Here is a 16,217-nt window from a genome sequence, read left to right as displayed (position 1 = left end):
TTCGTGGGTAAGAACCTCACTTCTTCAGATGCAAGTAATGGAAATCTCTGCCTCTGGAGATTTCCATTACTTGCATCTGAAGAAGTGAGGTTCTTACCCACGAAAGCTTATGCTCCCAGTACTTCTGTTAGTCTCAAAGGTGCCACAGGACCCTCTGTTGCTTTTTACAGATTCAGACTAACATGGCTACCCCTCTGATACTGGAGAATCACAGAAACCTCATCCAGACTGGGATTTCTGGGAACCCGAATCCTGGTTCCAAGCGAGCCATACAACCAGTTCGCTCAACCCCAGGGCACTGGACACCAGAGTCTGCCTCCTAACCCTGTTTATCCACTAGACTGGGCAGCCTCTGTCCGGTTCACATGGGCAGAATGCAATTGACCAGAGCAGGGGCTGAACTGCAGTGGAAATAGACTAAGTCACCGGGACTTGGAAGGCCCAGTTGTTTCCCAGCACCAGGGGGGTTCTGGCATTCAGACGCAATCCAGCCTGTAGGGCATGGAAAAGTCTATTTTGCTTGGCTAGCCTGAGTCTCAGTAGCCTCTGTACCAGGGAATGCTATTTTTAGCCAGGCTTCGTTTATGATAAAGCTCCCCACCCCCACCCTTGCGGCTGTGCAGATGACCCGCTCCCAAAGTTCAGCGGGGAACCAAGGACAAGCCAGATGCTTTGTGTAACTTGGTACCATCTGTTTACAGACACGATGCAAAAAGGGCTGAATTTTGTCAGCATCTGAGACGGTTTCAGTGCCACTGATTTCTTTCGCTTCCCACCCCTGCGATTCCAAAGTAAGCGAGGGTGGGGCAGCTTATGCGGTGTAGCAGTACGACTCTTGCAACACATCTCAAGCTCTGCTCCGAGGGACAGACATGCCTGTTATGGTCCCACAGTGCTTTTCAGCCCGGGGAGCTCAATGAGCTAGAGAAGAGAGCACCAGGTTTCAAGCCAGACACCTCTTGCTTGTTCGATCTGCTGTTCTTGTGATGACTTCCTCTGTGGCTTTCAACAAGCCACAACTTCTGCACCACCTCTCTTCCACTCAACCCTCCTGCCCCGGGCGTAACGTGCAAATGCTAACTGACGGGCTCCAGATTGATATGTACAGCACTTCCCAGCACAGAGACCGTGAACTGGTAAGTATCTGCCATGAGGTCATCATTGGAAGGCATGTCTTTTGAAAGGAGACTATTTCTTTTAAAGCCACCTGAAGCAGATCAGCAAGTTTACTAGCCAACCTCTGCTATCAGAAACCTGGTATGTAAGTTGCCAACCCCAAACACACAGGTCATGAAAGGTTTTTTTTTTTTATTAATTATTATTATTATTATTATTAAGTTTGCCTTCTGGGTTCTGAGTCTTGGCGGGGGCAGAAGGGGGCATGGGGAGGAGGGGGTGTCACCTTTTTGAGCTTCTGAACCAGGAGGGCTAGAAACCGGTTTTAAAAGAAGGTAAAGCCAAGGTTCACATCATCACAGGGCTCCAGGAACTGGAGCTTAACATTTGATTGTGGGGGGGGGGGGGGGGGGGGGGGGGAAGAAGAGGTTAAGAGGCTCATAATAAAATGGTGAGTTGACCACACTGTCTACACAAGCGGGGGCATGAAAACTGACGTGGGGCCTTTTCATTTCCAGCACCGAGTGCAACAAAGACCTCAGACCACTCCCAAAACTGCCCTGTGCTTGCGTGCATGGGGTGGAGGTGGCAAGCACTGTGCATCTAGGTAGCTGAGTAACGTTACCTAGGCATTAAAGCAGCTAAGTAATCTTGTTCTGTGTGTTGCATATTCAGGCTGAGAGCAAAGGTTTTGAGGGGGCAGGAGAGACCAAGGGGAAGATCCTCAGTTCCCACTTTGACCCAGTGCCCCCCGTTGGGAAGTCTGAACACTGACACTTTGAGGCACACAGCAGTGCTTGGTTAGGAAGAAGCTCCGCGGAAGAACTCTGAGAGGAAGATGGTTTGTAGCCCAGGAAGGGGCAACTGTCAGAGTGAGGATCATTCTGAACATTGGCAGGAGCCACGACACTGCTCTCTATCAACTTCATCAAAAACTGTTCCCTCCCCTGGATTTCCCACTAGGACTCCCAAGGTCTCCTGGGGCAAAAAGAAGAGCCCAGCTTCCCCACACTGTGGCAAAAACACCGGGAAGTGCCCGCTGCTCCCCTGGCTTGGATGACCAGCCCTTCACAGCAGCTCACCCACCCCTCCTCGGCTGGCGCAGCGAGAGCTCCCCCAATTTTACTGAATGGCAGAGATCGTCACCTATACAGTACCAAGCACACCTTTGGTTAGATCTACGGTGCACGGCTCACAAATGGATTTAGATCAAGAATCACCATCCACATGCAGTTGCTCAACGTTGAGAGAGGCAGACCTGAAAGGGGCTGCAAAGCTCACGGTGGTTTATGCTTTGGTTGGGGGGGGGGGGGAGAAACGGGCAGAGTGGCTTGTTCTGACGTTCCTCCCCCAACTTATGGGCGCACACAGCTCAATGGTACTTCAAACAAAACACTTTCAATTCATAAGCCAGCCACAGTCTGCACACACATTGCTGCCCCTCCCGCCCCACTTCCCCCTCAAGCACGGCTTGCTTATGTTCGCATTTGTCACTCTCAGAACAGGAGAAACTTGTCTTCAGTCTTGAAATCTGCAAATATTTCAAGGTGACAGTTCCCTGGAGCATTTGGTGTTCACTGGATGTGCCCCTGGGGATGATGGCTTGGAGTTACTAGGGTCCTTGCTGCTTCCAGCAAAAGTGTGAGAGAGTGCACGTGGTGGTAGGTGTGAGAGCACAGACTGTGTGTGAGAGTGAGAGATGGAACAAGGAAGGGAGTGGTGGTAGGTGTGTATGAGAGAGAGAAAGAGAGCGCGAGCGCAAGGAAGGAAGTGGTGGTAGGTGTGTGGGGAATAGATGTGTTCAGACCAGAAACCTTTTCCATTTTGGGGCCTCCAAATGGATTCCAAGATTACATTTTCACAAGTCCCCATTCCAAAGGAGCTTTATCATTAAGTTCATTTTGAGGGCGGGGCGCAAATCTAAAGCTAGATAACATATATATACACACACTCGAAACCTTAGTAAGTCCAATGCAATCAAATAGGCTCGTAACCGAGAGTCCTTTCTGCAAGAGGTCAGTACGCATTTACCCGGAATCACTGCTACATTAACACAGCAGATGTCTTCGCCCCAATTGACAGCGACTCCTGCCTTTCATTCATATTTACTCAGCACACAATAATTCTCATGCAATTCACAAGCTTGTTTCAGACTTGACTATTAAATTGTCTTAACGGCTTCGGTCTAAGACCAAAATCTGGTTCGATTTTAACCCTCTAGCTTGGGTACGTGTCAGAAAAATCCCACCCCGCCACTCTCTGCAGACCCTGTACCAAGATTCAGCCCAGTGCCAAAGCGCCTACCGCAGAGTTAAACAACTGCTTAGGATTCCTACAGAGGACGGAGACAGCACTCCAGCAGCAGTGCGATCATTTCAGATCCAGAGATTCTAGCCTCTTAATCCTTAAAAGAGGCAAAAAACCTGGAGTAAATCTCAGAGGATTAGTAAAAATCAAGCAGTTTGATCTTGCCACCATGTAGTGAAGTCTCCAGGCACTAGGGGTTTTTTATTGGCACAGGGAAAGCTGGCAAAGGAAAATCCTTCATTCTTAAAACTGGATTAGCATGCTTTGGTATGCTGCAGGATTCTTGGGCTTTCCTGCCCACCTGCTGGTACTGCACCTCTGGCAAGAGCACTTAGCGAAAACCCCACTTATCTCCTCCCATGAGTTTCTTCACATAGCTTTTAGGGAGACGGAAAAAATGCCAGGCTAGTCCAGGATCCTATCAATGGACAGGTTTGTGCATATTCACCACGGTAAATCAGAACCAGAAAGGGAGCAGTCACAGTCTAGCACTTTAGGCCTTATGGAAGAGGGCAGCCTGGAGGCCCGGACCAGCTTTTAGAGAGTGTTGAGTAGGTGGCTCTTCCCAGCCTTGGGACATGGAGTTAGGAGTGGGTGAAGGAGACAAAAGAACCAGTCAGAGAATCTTGCGTGGAGCAGAGAGGCTAGGACATCCCATGGGAGGAAAGGAGATCAGAGAGCAGCCTGCTTTAGAAGGAGAAGACAAGAAGCTTGATCGGAACGAACCAGTGCAAAGATGCAAGGGATAGGAGCTCAAGGCGATCCTGGGAGCAGCGTTCTGGACACACTGAAGGAATGGAGATGGGGAGAAGGATCTACCACCCATAGCAGGAAATTAATCTCTCATACTCCCATCCACGCTGCAACAGAGGGGGGAGGGGGAGAGAGAGAGAGAGAGAGAAACACACAGGGCTTAGATGCTGGGAGAGGAGTCAGAGATCCCACCAAGTTGAGAGGCCAGGCAGGCAGGAGTATCATAACACTGCTAAAAACAAGTAAGAAGGGGAAGAAAACGGAAAAAAAGTCCACTTCAAACCCTTGCATTATTGTGTGGGAGCAGGGCTGTGTGTGTACATGGCAGGGGCCCAGCAGCCTTTGAATGAAGGCAAGTTACAGCTACCGTCCAAAGCTCAAGAATCTAGTACCAAGCTGGAGAGAGTGTAAAAAAATCTCACTGCAGTGCTTGATTTTTCAAACTGGTATCCTGGGTGTAGCATATTTTTAAGCCAGCTGAAAAAACCAAAGTTACAAATTAACCACTGATTTGACTCTGAATAAAGCAACAGCTAAACCAAAGCAAAAAATCCTACTGCAAAGCTTTAACCCTTTCCATGAACCCAGCCCCCTTTGAGTGATGGGACAGAAAGGAGAAGAATCCAGACTGACTAAGAGGAGTGTAGGGCTAACATCTATCAAGATCGAGGGCAGGCTTAGAGAGAACACATGCGGCCAACAGACTAATGCATGTCTACTATGTACCACTGCTCACACACCACATTAAGATGTGTAAATTGCTCAGCAGGCAGACTGTTGTGTGGTCTCATTACACTCCATTCTTCTCCTGGGAATGCAGCAACTTTTGTTTGCTTACAGTTTCCTTTTGCATAAAAGGAAAGAAAACCTGGACATTCCACAGTCCAGGTCAACAATCCCAAAGCTGTCAAGCCAAAGGAGAAGTAGGGTGGTTTGTCTGCAAAAGGCGAGATTTGGGGTAGAGAAGGGCTCATTTAGGGGGCTGAGAAACATCCATTCCTTCCTAAAGGAAGTCAAGTCAGCGATCCCTGGAAGGAACAGTCTGACAGCTGCGGAGTTTGCAGGTAAGCAGATGGTGACTCACTCAATTGGCTCAAGACATCCAGGCAGGCCCATAACCTCACCTAGACAGTGCAGCAATTCCTAAAATATGGCGCTATAACTCCAGGTGCCAGGAAGAGGAATTCCTTCGGTAGCCACCATCTCATCGTCAGTCACTAGAAGCAACACACGCAGTGGCCTCATTCGCTCTGCGGAGACCTTAAGTAACTATTAACCCCGCTTTACCTCATCCCACTTGCTCATTCAGCTGCGGGCCAAGAACATTTTCACTGCTCTTCCCTTTGCAGACGGGGCTCGGGACTGTCCAAACCAGAAGGCAGCACAAGCCAGGCCCCAACCTGCCGCCCCAGAGGGCAGGGACGGAGCGCAGAACCACACATCCAGACTGGGGCGTAGTGGGGTTTTCGGGACTGCTCTGGGCTGGCCCCTCTCTGCTCAGCTGAGGAGGGAACAAGCCTTGGGAAGCCAGTCCCAACCCCCCCCCCCCACGCCCAGGGCCCCCACCCCCGCCTGCTCTAGGCAGGCCAACAACAGGAAGAGGCTCCCGGGGCTGCCAGCCGGGCACGCTCCCAAAGCAAAGCAGGTCACTCGGGGAGAAGCAACCCCTGTTCCCGGGGGCCAAGGGCGCAGCAGCTGCCCCGTGCCAGGGTCCGGCCCAGCAGCGCGCACAGCCGGGCACTGCCCCAGGCTTGGGGAGGGACCGACCAGCCCCCCCCCGGCCCAGGGCTAAGTACCCCGGGGACTCACTCTTGTGCTTGCCGCTGCCCCAGGACTGCTTGGCGGCGCTGGGGCTCCGGATGATGGCCCGGCCCGCTGACCGCAGCGCCTCCATGGCGCGCCCCAAACTCCTGCAAACAAACTTTTCCCGGCGCGGCGCGGCGCGGCGGCGGCTGGTGCTGCGGGCTGGCCGGAGCCGCCTCCCGGCCCGGGCGGTCGAGGGATGATCGCGTGGGGGAAGTGGGAGGATCTCGCTGTAAATCCGCCCGGGGGGTGCGGCTGGTGACGCGCGGCTGCTCCCTCCCCGGGCCCGGCACCTCCCCGCCCCGCTCGGCTGGGGCTGGATCCCGGCCAGGTGGCAAAGCCGCTGCCCGGAGCGGCCAGGGGGTCACTGGCCCAGGAGTGTCATGTCAGGCCTGGGCCCCACTGGGGTTCCCCCCATGGGGTAGAGAATCGTAGACTATCAGGGTTGGAAGGGATCTCAGGAGGTATCTAGTCCAACCCCTGCTCAAAGCAGGACCAATCCCCAGACAGATTTTTACCCCAGATCTCTAAATGGCCCCCTCAAGGATCGACCTCGCAACCCTGGGTTTAGCAGGCCAGTGCTCAAACCACTGAGCGGTCATGTCCCTGTGTTGCATAAAATGTGTCATCAGGACTGGACACAATGGCTTCATGTTCCCCCAACAAGGGGCTTTAATTGCCCATGTCATTTGATCACGTGGCAGCCATGCCTCAAATCCTGGGAGCCTCCCTGTATTATAGTGAAGGAGCACCCCTGCTTAAATCAGTCAGCTCATCTATCCCCGCCCACATACAATAATGCCTTGGCAACTCTGGCATGATTTTGCCCCCCAAAAGCCATATTATCAAATCAGTGGTCTTTTCACAGTTAAACGTTCCATCCTATTTTATGGGAATGGTGACCCTCTTTCATATAAGTTTGATTCGCCATTCTGATAAGTCCAGCCTGTATTTGGATTTTGAATTGAAAATCATCTACACCATGTGATTACTGCATTGTATAATGTACAGACCATGGAACTAAGCACCGAGAACAACTATCAAAAGACTTTAATGCGTTCAAAAGGCATGGGAAGAACAATTTTTTGTTTTGTTTCCTTAAAGCCTCAAATGTAGTACAAGCAAATTCCATGCAATATTTTAGTATCACATTTAATAAAGGGCTATACATGTGGAACTCCGTGCATGTGTAGCTTACTTGATTTCAGCTGGCTACAAGGATGCTTTAAACGTCTGTGCCTAAGTGTTGGTAGGTTTAGGGCCTAGAGGGCTTGTTGAGATTAAAGGGATATTATCGGCAGTGGGCAGGTTAGGCCCAAAATGTAGATTTTGTCAAATAATTTTTTTACAGGTTTTACAGAACTCCCTATTAATAGATATATTTTAATGTAACTGAAAACAGCTTTTTGATTGAATTTAAACATTCCCATCTGGTGTTGGCAATCCAGACCTTGCAGCATTGCTCTGGTACAGAAAGCGAAAGTGATTTAGAAATAAATGTAGAATTGACTAAGCTATTTCCATTGTCCAAACTGAGTGAAATGCAAGAAAGGGATAAGCTGCACGAATAATGAAAAGTAAATTAGATTAAAGATTGTTAAAACTGAAAGACTATCTAACCTATTAGTAATATTTTCCCCCAAAATACACTGTCTGATTTTTAACCTGACAGTATCCCTTTAAGAGCAACAGCTGTGGTCTGAATTTGAAACAGGAGATTTAAATTAACTGCTACCAAAAGATACAGCTGGTTGTCTAATGTAGCTGGTAAATAACAGCATAGGCATGTTGTAAGTGTATAATGAAGTCAGTTTAAAGGTCCCTATCAAGCTGTAGGCCCCGCTTCAGCAAAACCCTTAAGCATGTGCTTAAATCCATCCCTGTTCAGCAAAGCACACAACCATATTTGCCTTTAAGCACATGTTTAAAGCGGCATTGAAGCCAAGGGGTTTAAGCACACACATAAATGCTTTGCTGAATCGAAGCCCTGTGGCTGAGAGATGTTGGCTGAGCCCGGTCCCCAAATTATAGAGCGCATTGTGCTGGAGTGTTTCATCCTTGCCAACCGCTGAATGGCCAATCCAGATACTCTTTAAAATTCTGTAACAAACTAGGCTGATAACTCCACATGGCAGGCTTTTGATGCAGCCGTGTTCTATTTTTCCTCTTCTCTGGTCTACAGTTTTCTGTGTTTTGCACCATCGTCAGCTAAGTGTATCACAATGTTTACCTCAGGCAGCAGCTTCAGCACCTTCGCACAGCTTCCTTCCCACCGCTTCCCCTGTAGCAATTGCACAAACAAGCCACTCGTCAAAACAGGGCATGCTCCTGTCTTGCGTGCAGCACCCTCGCACGTGCAGTATTCCCTGCTCGGCCATCCGTCCCCTGCCAACAACTCGTACGTGTTGCTGACTTTTTTAGCTCCCTTCAGTGTGCCCGGCCTACATTCTCAGACACTGGGGTGTTGATGCTCTGGTTGCACAGGGCTGTTTTTTTTGGATGCTGATGTTTTGAGCACAAACTCCAGCTGCAATGTGTCCTCCACTGCTGATTTTTTCCCAGTGAACGGCCAGCGTCAGTGTCAATGTTTTTCCCTGACGGTGCTGAAAACGCCGTCTCCGACGGTAGGGCTGTGTGGGAGTAGCAGAACATATTTCTCCAAGTGTCGCAGCAGCTTGAGAAGGAGAGACAGTGACAGCATGACGGCAGCCGGAGTGAGAGAGGCTAGTAATCAAATCAAGGTCTCCTGCACGGCCATGCGGCACTTCCAAGCCAGTCTCTGCAAAGGAATAATTTATGTTTAAAATAGCCTTGTAATCTAGCAAGCTTTAAATCTCAGCCCTTAGCTGCGCCATCTATTAGCACACCCAAAACTCAAGGGGCCTCTGTTCAACTTGTCTTCACTTTCAAGGCCCTTCACGCTATCCCCACCCTAGCCGTCGTCTCTCAAAAGGTCGATTCCTGCCTCCAGCCAGCCCATGACGCCAGCCTCCAGGGCCCAGTTGTTAAATTTTCTAACAAGCCCCTTCATGCTTTCTCCCATCCTGCCCCTCTTGTTTGGAGAAAGCTCCCTTGAAAACATCTGCAAAACTAACTCCTTCTCCTCCTTCAAATCCCTTCTCAAAACTCTTCTTTGCCAGGAGGCCTACAAAATACTTGACAATGGCGAGGCTGCTTGTGTGCTGAGACCACTGCCTGTCATGCTGACCAATATTGTCTCACTGTTCCCCTCTACTACCCTGTTAGTCTGTCTCTATCCATCTGGTGTCTCATGTCTTATACTTAGATTGCAAACTCTTTGGGTCGCGGTCTGTCTAATTCTAGGACGGGGGCTCCTAAGTGCTACGATAATACAAATAATTAATAATAATAATAATAATATAATAATATAATACAGAGAGCCACAGGTAGATGTGTCCTTCTATTGGGGGAAATACACTTGCAAATACACATTTGCTGCAATCAATGTTTCATTGGCCACGCATTGTTGCAAGTTACCCTGATTACAAGTCAAGGTAAGTCCCTATTGGTGTTAGCTCCAGTGATTAAGTGGCAGTGTAGACACATCTCATTTCCAGGGTAATACAATCAGTGGTAGAGGTCCTTCCACAGCTGTCTCACAATCCACAGAAGAGGCCCGTATGGTCTCCTTTCTGCATTCCACTGCCTAGGAAAGTCAGCTTGGCCAGAAGCCACCTACCTTGTTAGTTGTGCAGACAGCACAACCCTCACTTGTAAGCCAATTTGTTTTGTGTTCTCTCTGGGCAATTCAGAGCTTCACAAATTACACCGCTAGTGACAGATTTATATGCACTAATATTCAGAATAATGCTTTGCACTTATATAGCACTTTTCATAGGAGGATTTCCCAGTGCTTTCCAAACCTTAATGAATTTAGCGCAGCTCGTCCCCGTGGGGTGTTGTAACTAAACCTATTTCACTGCTGGACGAACTGTGGCACAGAGCAGCTAAGCTAACGCTCAGATCACTGAGTGAGTCACTGGGAGAGCCAGGACTAGACCACCTGATTCCCATTTCCTTGCTCTTGGTGCTAGATAAACCCTCTTCCATTCGGATTCACTAGACGGAATTGGTTACAAGGAAACAGTTCTCGCCATGATTTTTACTTTAGTCGTATTGGTTTCATCAGCGATGGATTGGGGTGGAATAAAACAGAACTGGTGGTGTGACTAAATGCACCACTGCCCTCCACTGGATGGAATCAGGACTGCTCAAATGTGCTCAGGCCTTATACTGCTACTAGCTAGGCAAGTTTCTCCTTTAGCTGAGGTAGCAGCCGGCTGTTTTGCAGTATGAGACTCTGAGTTCATCCCTGCTTTTTGCGAGAAGTTTTGATTTCCCAGGGTGTGCACCATAGTGATGGCCATGAAATTCTAAGGCAGGCCCAGATTTGCTCCAGTTTTAAATAATACTTAAAACCAAAAACCAAAACACCCTCTCAGTTGTAAGACAGCCACAATCAAGGCAGACAGTGAACTAACCAAACTCTATCACAGCTACTGGGTGTGTGGGTCTTTCCACTTACTTAAGAGCCAAAGACAAAAGATGTCTTGCATCTGAAGAAGTGAGGTTCTTACCCACGAAAGCTTATGCTCCCAATACTTCTGTTAGTCTCAAAGGTGCCTGCATCTGTAACTTTCACTCTATGCATCCGAAGAAGTGAGGTTTTTACTCACGAAAGCTTATGCCCAAATAAATCTGTTAGTCTTTAAGGTGCCACCAGACTTCTTGTTGTTTTTGTAGATACAGACTAACACGGCTACCCCCTGATACAGGACCCTCTGTTGCTTTTTAAAGACAAAAGAGTGCATTGCCAGAGAAAGCGTGATCTACTGTCTAGATCAGTCAACCTTTTTCAGTCTGGGACCCTCTCCCTCCCCCTCTCCATCTAGCTGGGAAGGGTCAGGTGGTCACGCCCCCCTGTCACCTGTTCACAACATCCAGCTTGAGAACCTCAGGATGGGGATTCCTGACACTGACTTACTATGGGGCTGTAGACTATTTCCTAACAGCTCTGTGCCTCAGTTTACCCTTCTGTTACACAGGTATAATTCTCACCATATGGGAGTGCTGCGAGGCTTAATTAATGAAAGTGTGTGTGTTTTTAAAATGCAATGAAATTTGATTCTCAGAGAGATGGCTTTACGGAAATAAATAGTATTAAAGTATGGTACAAGTAAATGAAACCTGACCCCACAGGGCTTTTACTGAGGCCTTCTGTTAATGGCAACTATTTTACATTCCTGTTGCACTCGACTGCCACGTGGATTATGCTTTTGTCCACACGAAATGCTTTCTGCAAGTCACTGATTGTACCAACACTGGCCAAACTGTGCACGGGCATCCCCCTTTCAGGTCAATGGCACTTGGATTGGGCCCCATCAATACAAAAATCTGCATCAGATTGAAGGGTTAAAATTTGGGCAGCGTAAAAATCTCTGGGCTGTAGGGAGAATAAAACATGGCTCCAGGCCCACCCCAGCAATGACCAAGAGCTGATGACCCTGCGGTGACTGGCGTGAAAAGAGTTAGTGGCTCACTGCCCATTTCTGATACATATATGGAAATATACTTATCTCATAGAGCTGGAAGGGCCCCTGAAAGGTCATTGAGTCCAGCCTCCTGCCTTCGCTAGCAGGACCAAGGGCTGATTTAGCCCCAGGTGCCTAAGTAGCCCCCTCAAGGAGTGAACTCACAACCCTGGGTTTAGCAGGCCAATGCTCAAACCACTGAGTTATCCCTCCCCCACATGAGGTAGGTGAATGTTACACAAACCCCATGACTACAGCGGGCATGAAGTTTTTCATCTTGTTGGCTTTCTCAGCTGGGGGAGGGATAGCTCAGTGGTTTGAGCATTGGTCCGCTAAACTCAGCGTGGTGAGTTCAATCCTTTAGGGGGCCATTTAGGGATGTGGGGCAAAAATCTATCTGGGGATTGGTCCTGCTTTGAGCTATGCTATGGTACTGAATTTCCTGTATGAGGTGAGGGGTGGGAGTCAAGGTTTAAAGGAGAATGTTGTACCACTATCCCACAGGGCGTCTCTCACATAATTTAGGTGTCATTCCCATAATTTAGGGCTAAGATGCTGCTTAGGATACAGGTGCTTGACTGTGTTTCTAGCCTTAAGTGTTTCCCACCCCTAAGGTTTCTAGTCTTCTCCTGAAGTGACTGTCCCCCTGACCTGGAGCTATTTCAAACTCAGAAGCAATCGCCACATGCCTTGCGAGACATATGCTTCGCGCCTCACCAATAAGGGCCGGATTTTCTGTTGCTTTGCAGCTTGTCACCAGTGCAACCTGCTAGCATTCTGCTTTGGTAGCGCTGTGTTCCTACTTGGCGCTGGAGTACGTGACTGCACCTGGGCAAGGCCGGAGAGAATCAGGCCATATTTATTTTACAGACCCAGAGGATGCGTGAATCTGTTTTCAGCAGCACGTGCTCAGAGCAGGGCCGGCTCCAGGGTTTTGGCTGCCCCAAGCAGCCAAACAACAACAACAAAAAAAGCCGCGATCGCGATTTGCGGCGGCAATTCGGCGGGAGGTCCTTCGCTCCGAGCAGGAGTGAGGGACCGTCCGCCGAATTGCCGCCGAACAGCTGGACGTGCCGCCCCTCTCCGAAGTGGCTGCCCCAAGTACCTGCTTAGTAAACTGGTGCCTGGAGCCGGCCCTGGCTCAGAGCGTGATCCCAGGAGGGGCAGAGCTATGCCGGGCTCGCTAATGTGCTAGCTGCAAATGGTCGCAAGTTTCCGCCGTAGTTTCCCATCACTACTGTGGCCTGATCATTCTTTTTCTGCCCTAGCAGAACCACGCTCACAAGTTACCTTCACACATGGCATGATTGTTCTAGCCTGGGGTCACAGACAAAATAAACAAGACTGCTGATCCCCAGCTGAGAAGGAAGCCCTCTGGCCTTGACTAGCAGCAAGTTCATTCTAATCAAGATCTGCCGGCCTCTTAGGCACAGCAGATTAATGGACACAAGGCAGCATCTTGCTCCCAGAGCAGTCCCTGCGGGTCAGGGTTGAGGAAGGTTGGAGAGACAGTACCAGGAGGCTTACCCTGGTGCTGTCCATGCTAGGAACATGGGGATCGCCAGATTGGATCAGAACTGTGGTCCATCCTCTCCAGCAGCCTGTCTCTGACAGTGGCCAGCTCCCGGGTGCAGGAAATCTCCTAATCTCTAGTCATTAGAAATTGGCTTAAAGCATAAGGTCTAATATCCCTTCCACAATTTGTCTCAGCATTAGGGTGACCAGACATCCCGATATTTTGGGGTGTGTCCCACATCCCGACCGATCTTCGGTCAGGAGGCAAATTGTCCCGATATCCGCCGGCAGTGACTGACTCGGCTTCCCCCCCCCCTCCCCCCCATGTGTCCCAATTTTTTCTTTCCCTCATCTGGTCACCCTAGTCAGCATTAACTGTTCTAGCTCTAGTTATTCTTGTTATCCTTAAAAATGCCCAGCCCTGGTTTGAATACTGCTCAGTTTCTGGCCCCATGACATCCCTCCTCAAAGGTATTAAGGTACCTAATTGCCACTGAAATCATCGAAAGTTCGACGCCTTGTTAGAGAGGACCAGGGCCTGAGTTCCACAGTTTAAAAACCTGCTATCCCAGTTTGGGGGGTGCTTTTACTTCTGAAACCATTACAAAATGGCACCCAGCCCTTCCCTGGCAGCCAAATCACTGTACACAAGGCAAATCGCATTAAGAAAACAACCTCCCCCGGGTCCAGAGCTCGCATAGAAGCTCTCTTGCCAGCCTTACCTTTGAACCATGTTCCCATTTGTCACTGTTAAAATGAAAACAAAGGGAAAGGCAAGTGAGAGAGATTAAAACTCCAGGCTCGGTGGGGAACAGCAATGGGTGAAGGATAGAAAACCCAAATCAATGTCATTGTCATCTAGGGGAAGAGAAGAAACTGGAAGAGAAGCTTGTTTGAACCAGGAGTGTTTGTGGTTTGCTCCCCTTCACACTCACTTCTCTTTCCCTATTTTAAATCTGCAGCAGAGAGAAGTGGGGGTTTGCCATAGCCACTGACATCCCCCTAACCCAGGGGTTCTCAAACTGGGGGTCAGGACCCTTCAGGGGGTTGCGAGGTTATTACATGGGGGGGGTCGCGAGCTGTCAGCCTCCACCCCAAACCCCGCTTTGCCTCCAGCATTTATAATGGTGTTAAATATATTTAAAAGTGTTTTTAATTTATAAGGGGGGTTGCACTCAGAGGCTTGCTATGTAAAAGGGGTCACCAGGACAAAAGTTTGAGAACCGCTGCCATAACCCAAATGCAAATACTCGGCACCAGCAAGGTTACTAAGAAAACAAAACCATTCCGCATCCCTAATGACTCTCATAATAATAATCTGCTTTTCTGGATCTATACCTCTCAAGGGGCCCCACAAAAGGTCCGTATCAATATCCCAATTTTACAGAGGGGGAAACGGAGACATAGAAAGGCGGTGTGACACGCCCACGGTCACCCAGCAAGCATGTATAAATCAGCTCTCCCGTCTCCCAGTCTCCCAACCCTGCCCTCTGGCTGCTCGATCGCAGCTGCTCCCGCACAGTACAATTTACAATGGAATTGCCTCCTGTGGTCTGGGCCCTCTTGTTTTCCATCGGCCGGAGACACTGCAGCAGCAGCAGTTGTAGAAATGGAATGGAACTCGAGCAAAATTCCCACTGAAGAAAATAAGCGTTTGCCCGAGTAGAGGGCTGCAGGATTGGGTCCAATGCAATTACTGTGCTCTAGGTGGAATCTGGCCAAGCCACCAAAGTGTCATGGGTTCTGGGGGGAGCATAGATAAAGGAAGATAAATGCCATGCACTGTTTCCCAGGGGTAGGGGTGTGCCTTCACAAACTCACACTCCTATTGCCACAACACCACACACATTCCTCCCTTCCCCCTAGACACATTCACCAGATGCACATGCACTGAGCAACATTTGAAACAGCTATACCCATATTCCCCACACTGACACAGAAACATACCCACACAAACATTCAGCACACGTGTGCTATCTCACAGCCACTAAGCACAAATACATAGTGAGGGCCCCATCTCCCTAAACACTGAGCAACACTCAACATCCACCAACACAATGACACACTCACGACACACACGCATCCCCATCCGTCCACACGTGTGCACACAGTCTCTAGAAGACTTCCAGAGTTGTTTTTAATGATTGCTATACATAAAAATACACGTTGCTGTTCACATTTCCAGCATCCCAGCTGACAGCTGCAAATGTTGACACGTGCCGGAAAAATCTTAGCTGGTATCAAACAGGCAGAGCACTTACTTCCAAAAATGCAAAGTGTCGACTTCGTCCCCACATGCAACTCAGGAAACTACTGCAGTGCTGTGTCAATTTCAGCAATGGCTTACCACATGGCCCCCCTGGCCGGCTCAGCTCTCCAGAGTGTGTGCCGGTCACAGACCCCATAGCCTAGAACTACTCTTCAGCAAGCATGTCTTCTGCCATTCCCCTTTCACTCTTCAGGGCAGTTGCTGTGTGCTGTGATGGATTCTGCTGCTCTGGGGATGCTAGCAGACAGAGTCGGCAAGAAGTGCTCCACACCAGTTGTAGTGCAGCCTGCTGTTCTAAAGCATGGAGACAATGGGACAAATTAATCACTGGTGAAACTCTTCCATTAACCTCACTGGGTTGAGGTCAAAACTCTCAGGGCTCAGATTCTCCTGGGATGTTGCACTGATGTAGCAGAGAGGTTCATCTGCCATTGATCTCAGTGGAAGTTTTGCCTGAGTAAAGACAGCAGGATTGGGCCTTCTTTGAGGTTTGACTTTTATAGGTTAATTTTATATTTTATTTTATTTCAGCTCTCAAAGAGCCAGATGGTGATCTAAAGTACACCAGTGTAAAACAGGATGAGCGTTACTAAAGGCAGACTGTACTACAGATTAACACCAGGGTAATTGAATTCAGAATCGGGGCCCAGATTTATATCATATAGCAAAGATAAAAAAGCATCAACCATCTCATATCAACTGTTAGAGTAAATACCCAGCACACACATGTTCAATGCTGCGTGAAGAATTGGTGAGAGAACTCATTTTACTACAATCCTATGCACTCCTGTAATGGTTGTTGTCTGAGAATCTCAAAGCCCTGTACAAACCACGATAGACTGATGCCTCATGGTCAAAGTGTGAGTCAGGGAATGAATCCAGGAGACTTCAGTGACTCACAA

The 16,217-nt window shown here is 49.0% G+C and overlaps 1 protein-coding gene and 2 long non-coding RNA genes across 6 annotated transcripts in view; 1 reads left to right on the top strand and 2 right to left on the bottom strand.

Moving 5' to 3' along the window:
- The window catches only part of LOC117868227, a 7,865-nt gene extending 5,446 nt beyond the window's left edge, over positions 1-2,419 (top strand). The window contains exons 3-4 of one of the 2 annotated variants that reach the window (XR_004643585.1): positions 702-1,136; positions 1,792-2,419. This is a non-coding gene — a long non-coding RNA (uncharacterized LOC117868227). Of the gene's footprint in view, positions 1-701; positions 1,258-1,791 lie in introns of both variants that reach the window. The other variant, XR_004643586.1, reaches the window with a different exon arrangement.
- LDLRAP1 (low density lipoprotein receptor adaptor protein 1) overlaps positions 1-6,204 on the bottom strand; it is a 41,332-nt gene extending 35,128 nt beyond the window's left edge. Inside the window, exon 1 of one of the 3 annotated variants that reach the window (XM_034754021.1) lies at positions 5,986-6,204. In XM_034754021.1, the coding sequence (XP_034609912.1) occupies positions 5,986-6,070 (85 nt within the window). In that variant the 5' untranslated portion in view covers positions 6,071-6,204. Of the gene's footprint in view, positions 1-5,463; positions 5,604-5,985 lie in introns of those variants that run through there. The other 2 variants (XM_034754020.1, XM_034754022.1) reach the window with 2 other exon arrangements.
- On the bottom strand, positions 3,596-5,457 carry LOC117868228. Its single transcript, XR_004643587.1, has 2 exons — positions 5,301-5,457; positions 3,596-4,283 (listed from the first exon to the last, which is right to left on the bottom strand). It is a non-coding gene; the product is annotated as an uncharacterized LOC117868228 (long non-coding RNA).
- Positions 6,205-16,217: the final 10,013 nt, after the last annotated feature.

Source organism: Trachemys scripta, chromosome 20, assembly GCF_013100865.1.
Source record: "Trachemys scripta elegans isolate TJP31775 chromosome 20, CAS_Tse_1.0, whole genome shotgun sequence".
Taxonomy (NCBI): Eukaryota; Metazoa; Chordata; order Testudines; family Emydidae; genus Trachemys; species Trachemys scripta.
This window is presented reverse-complemented; position numbering and strand designations above follow the sequence as displayed.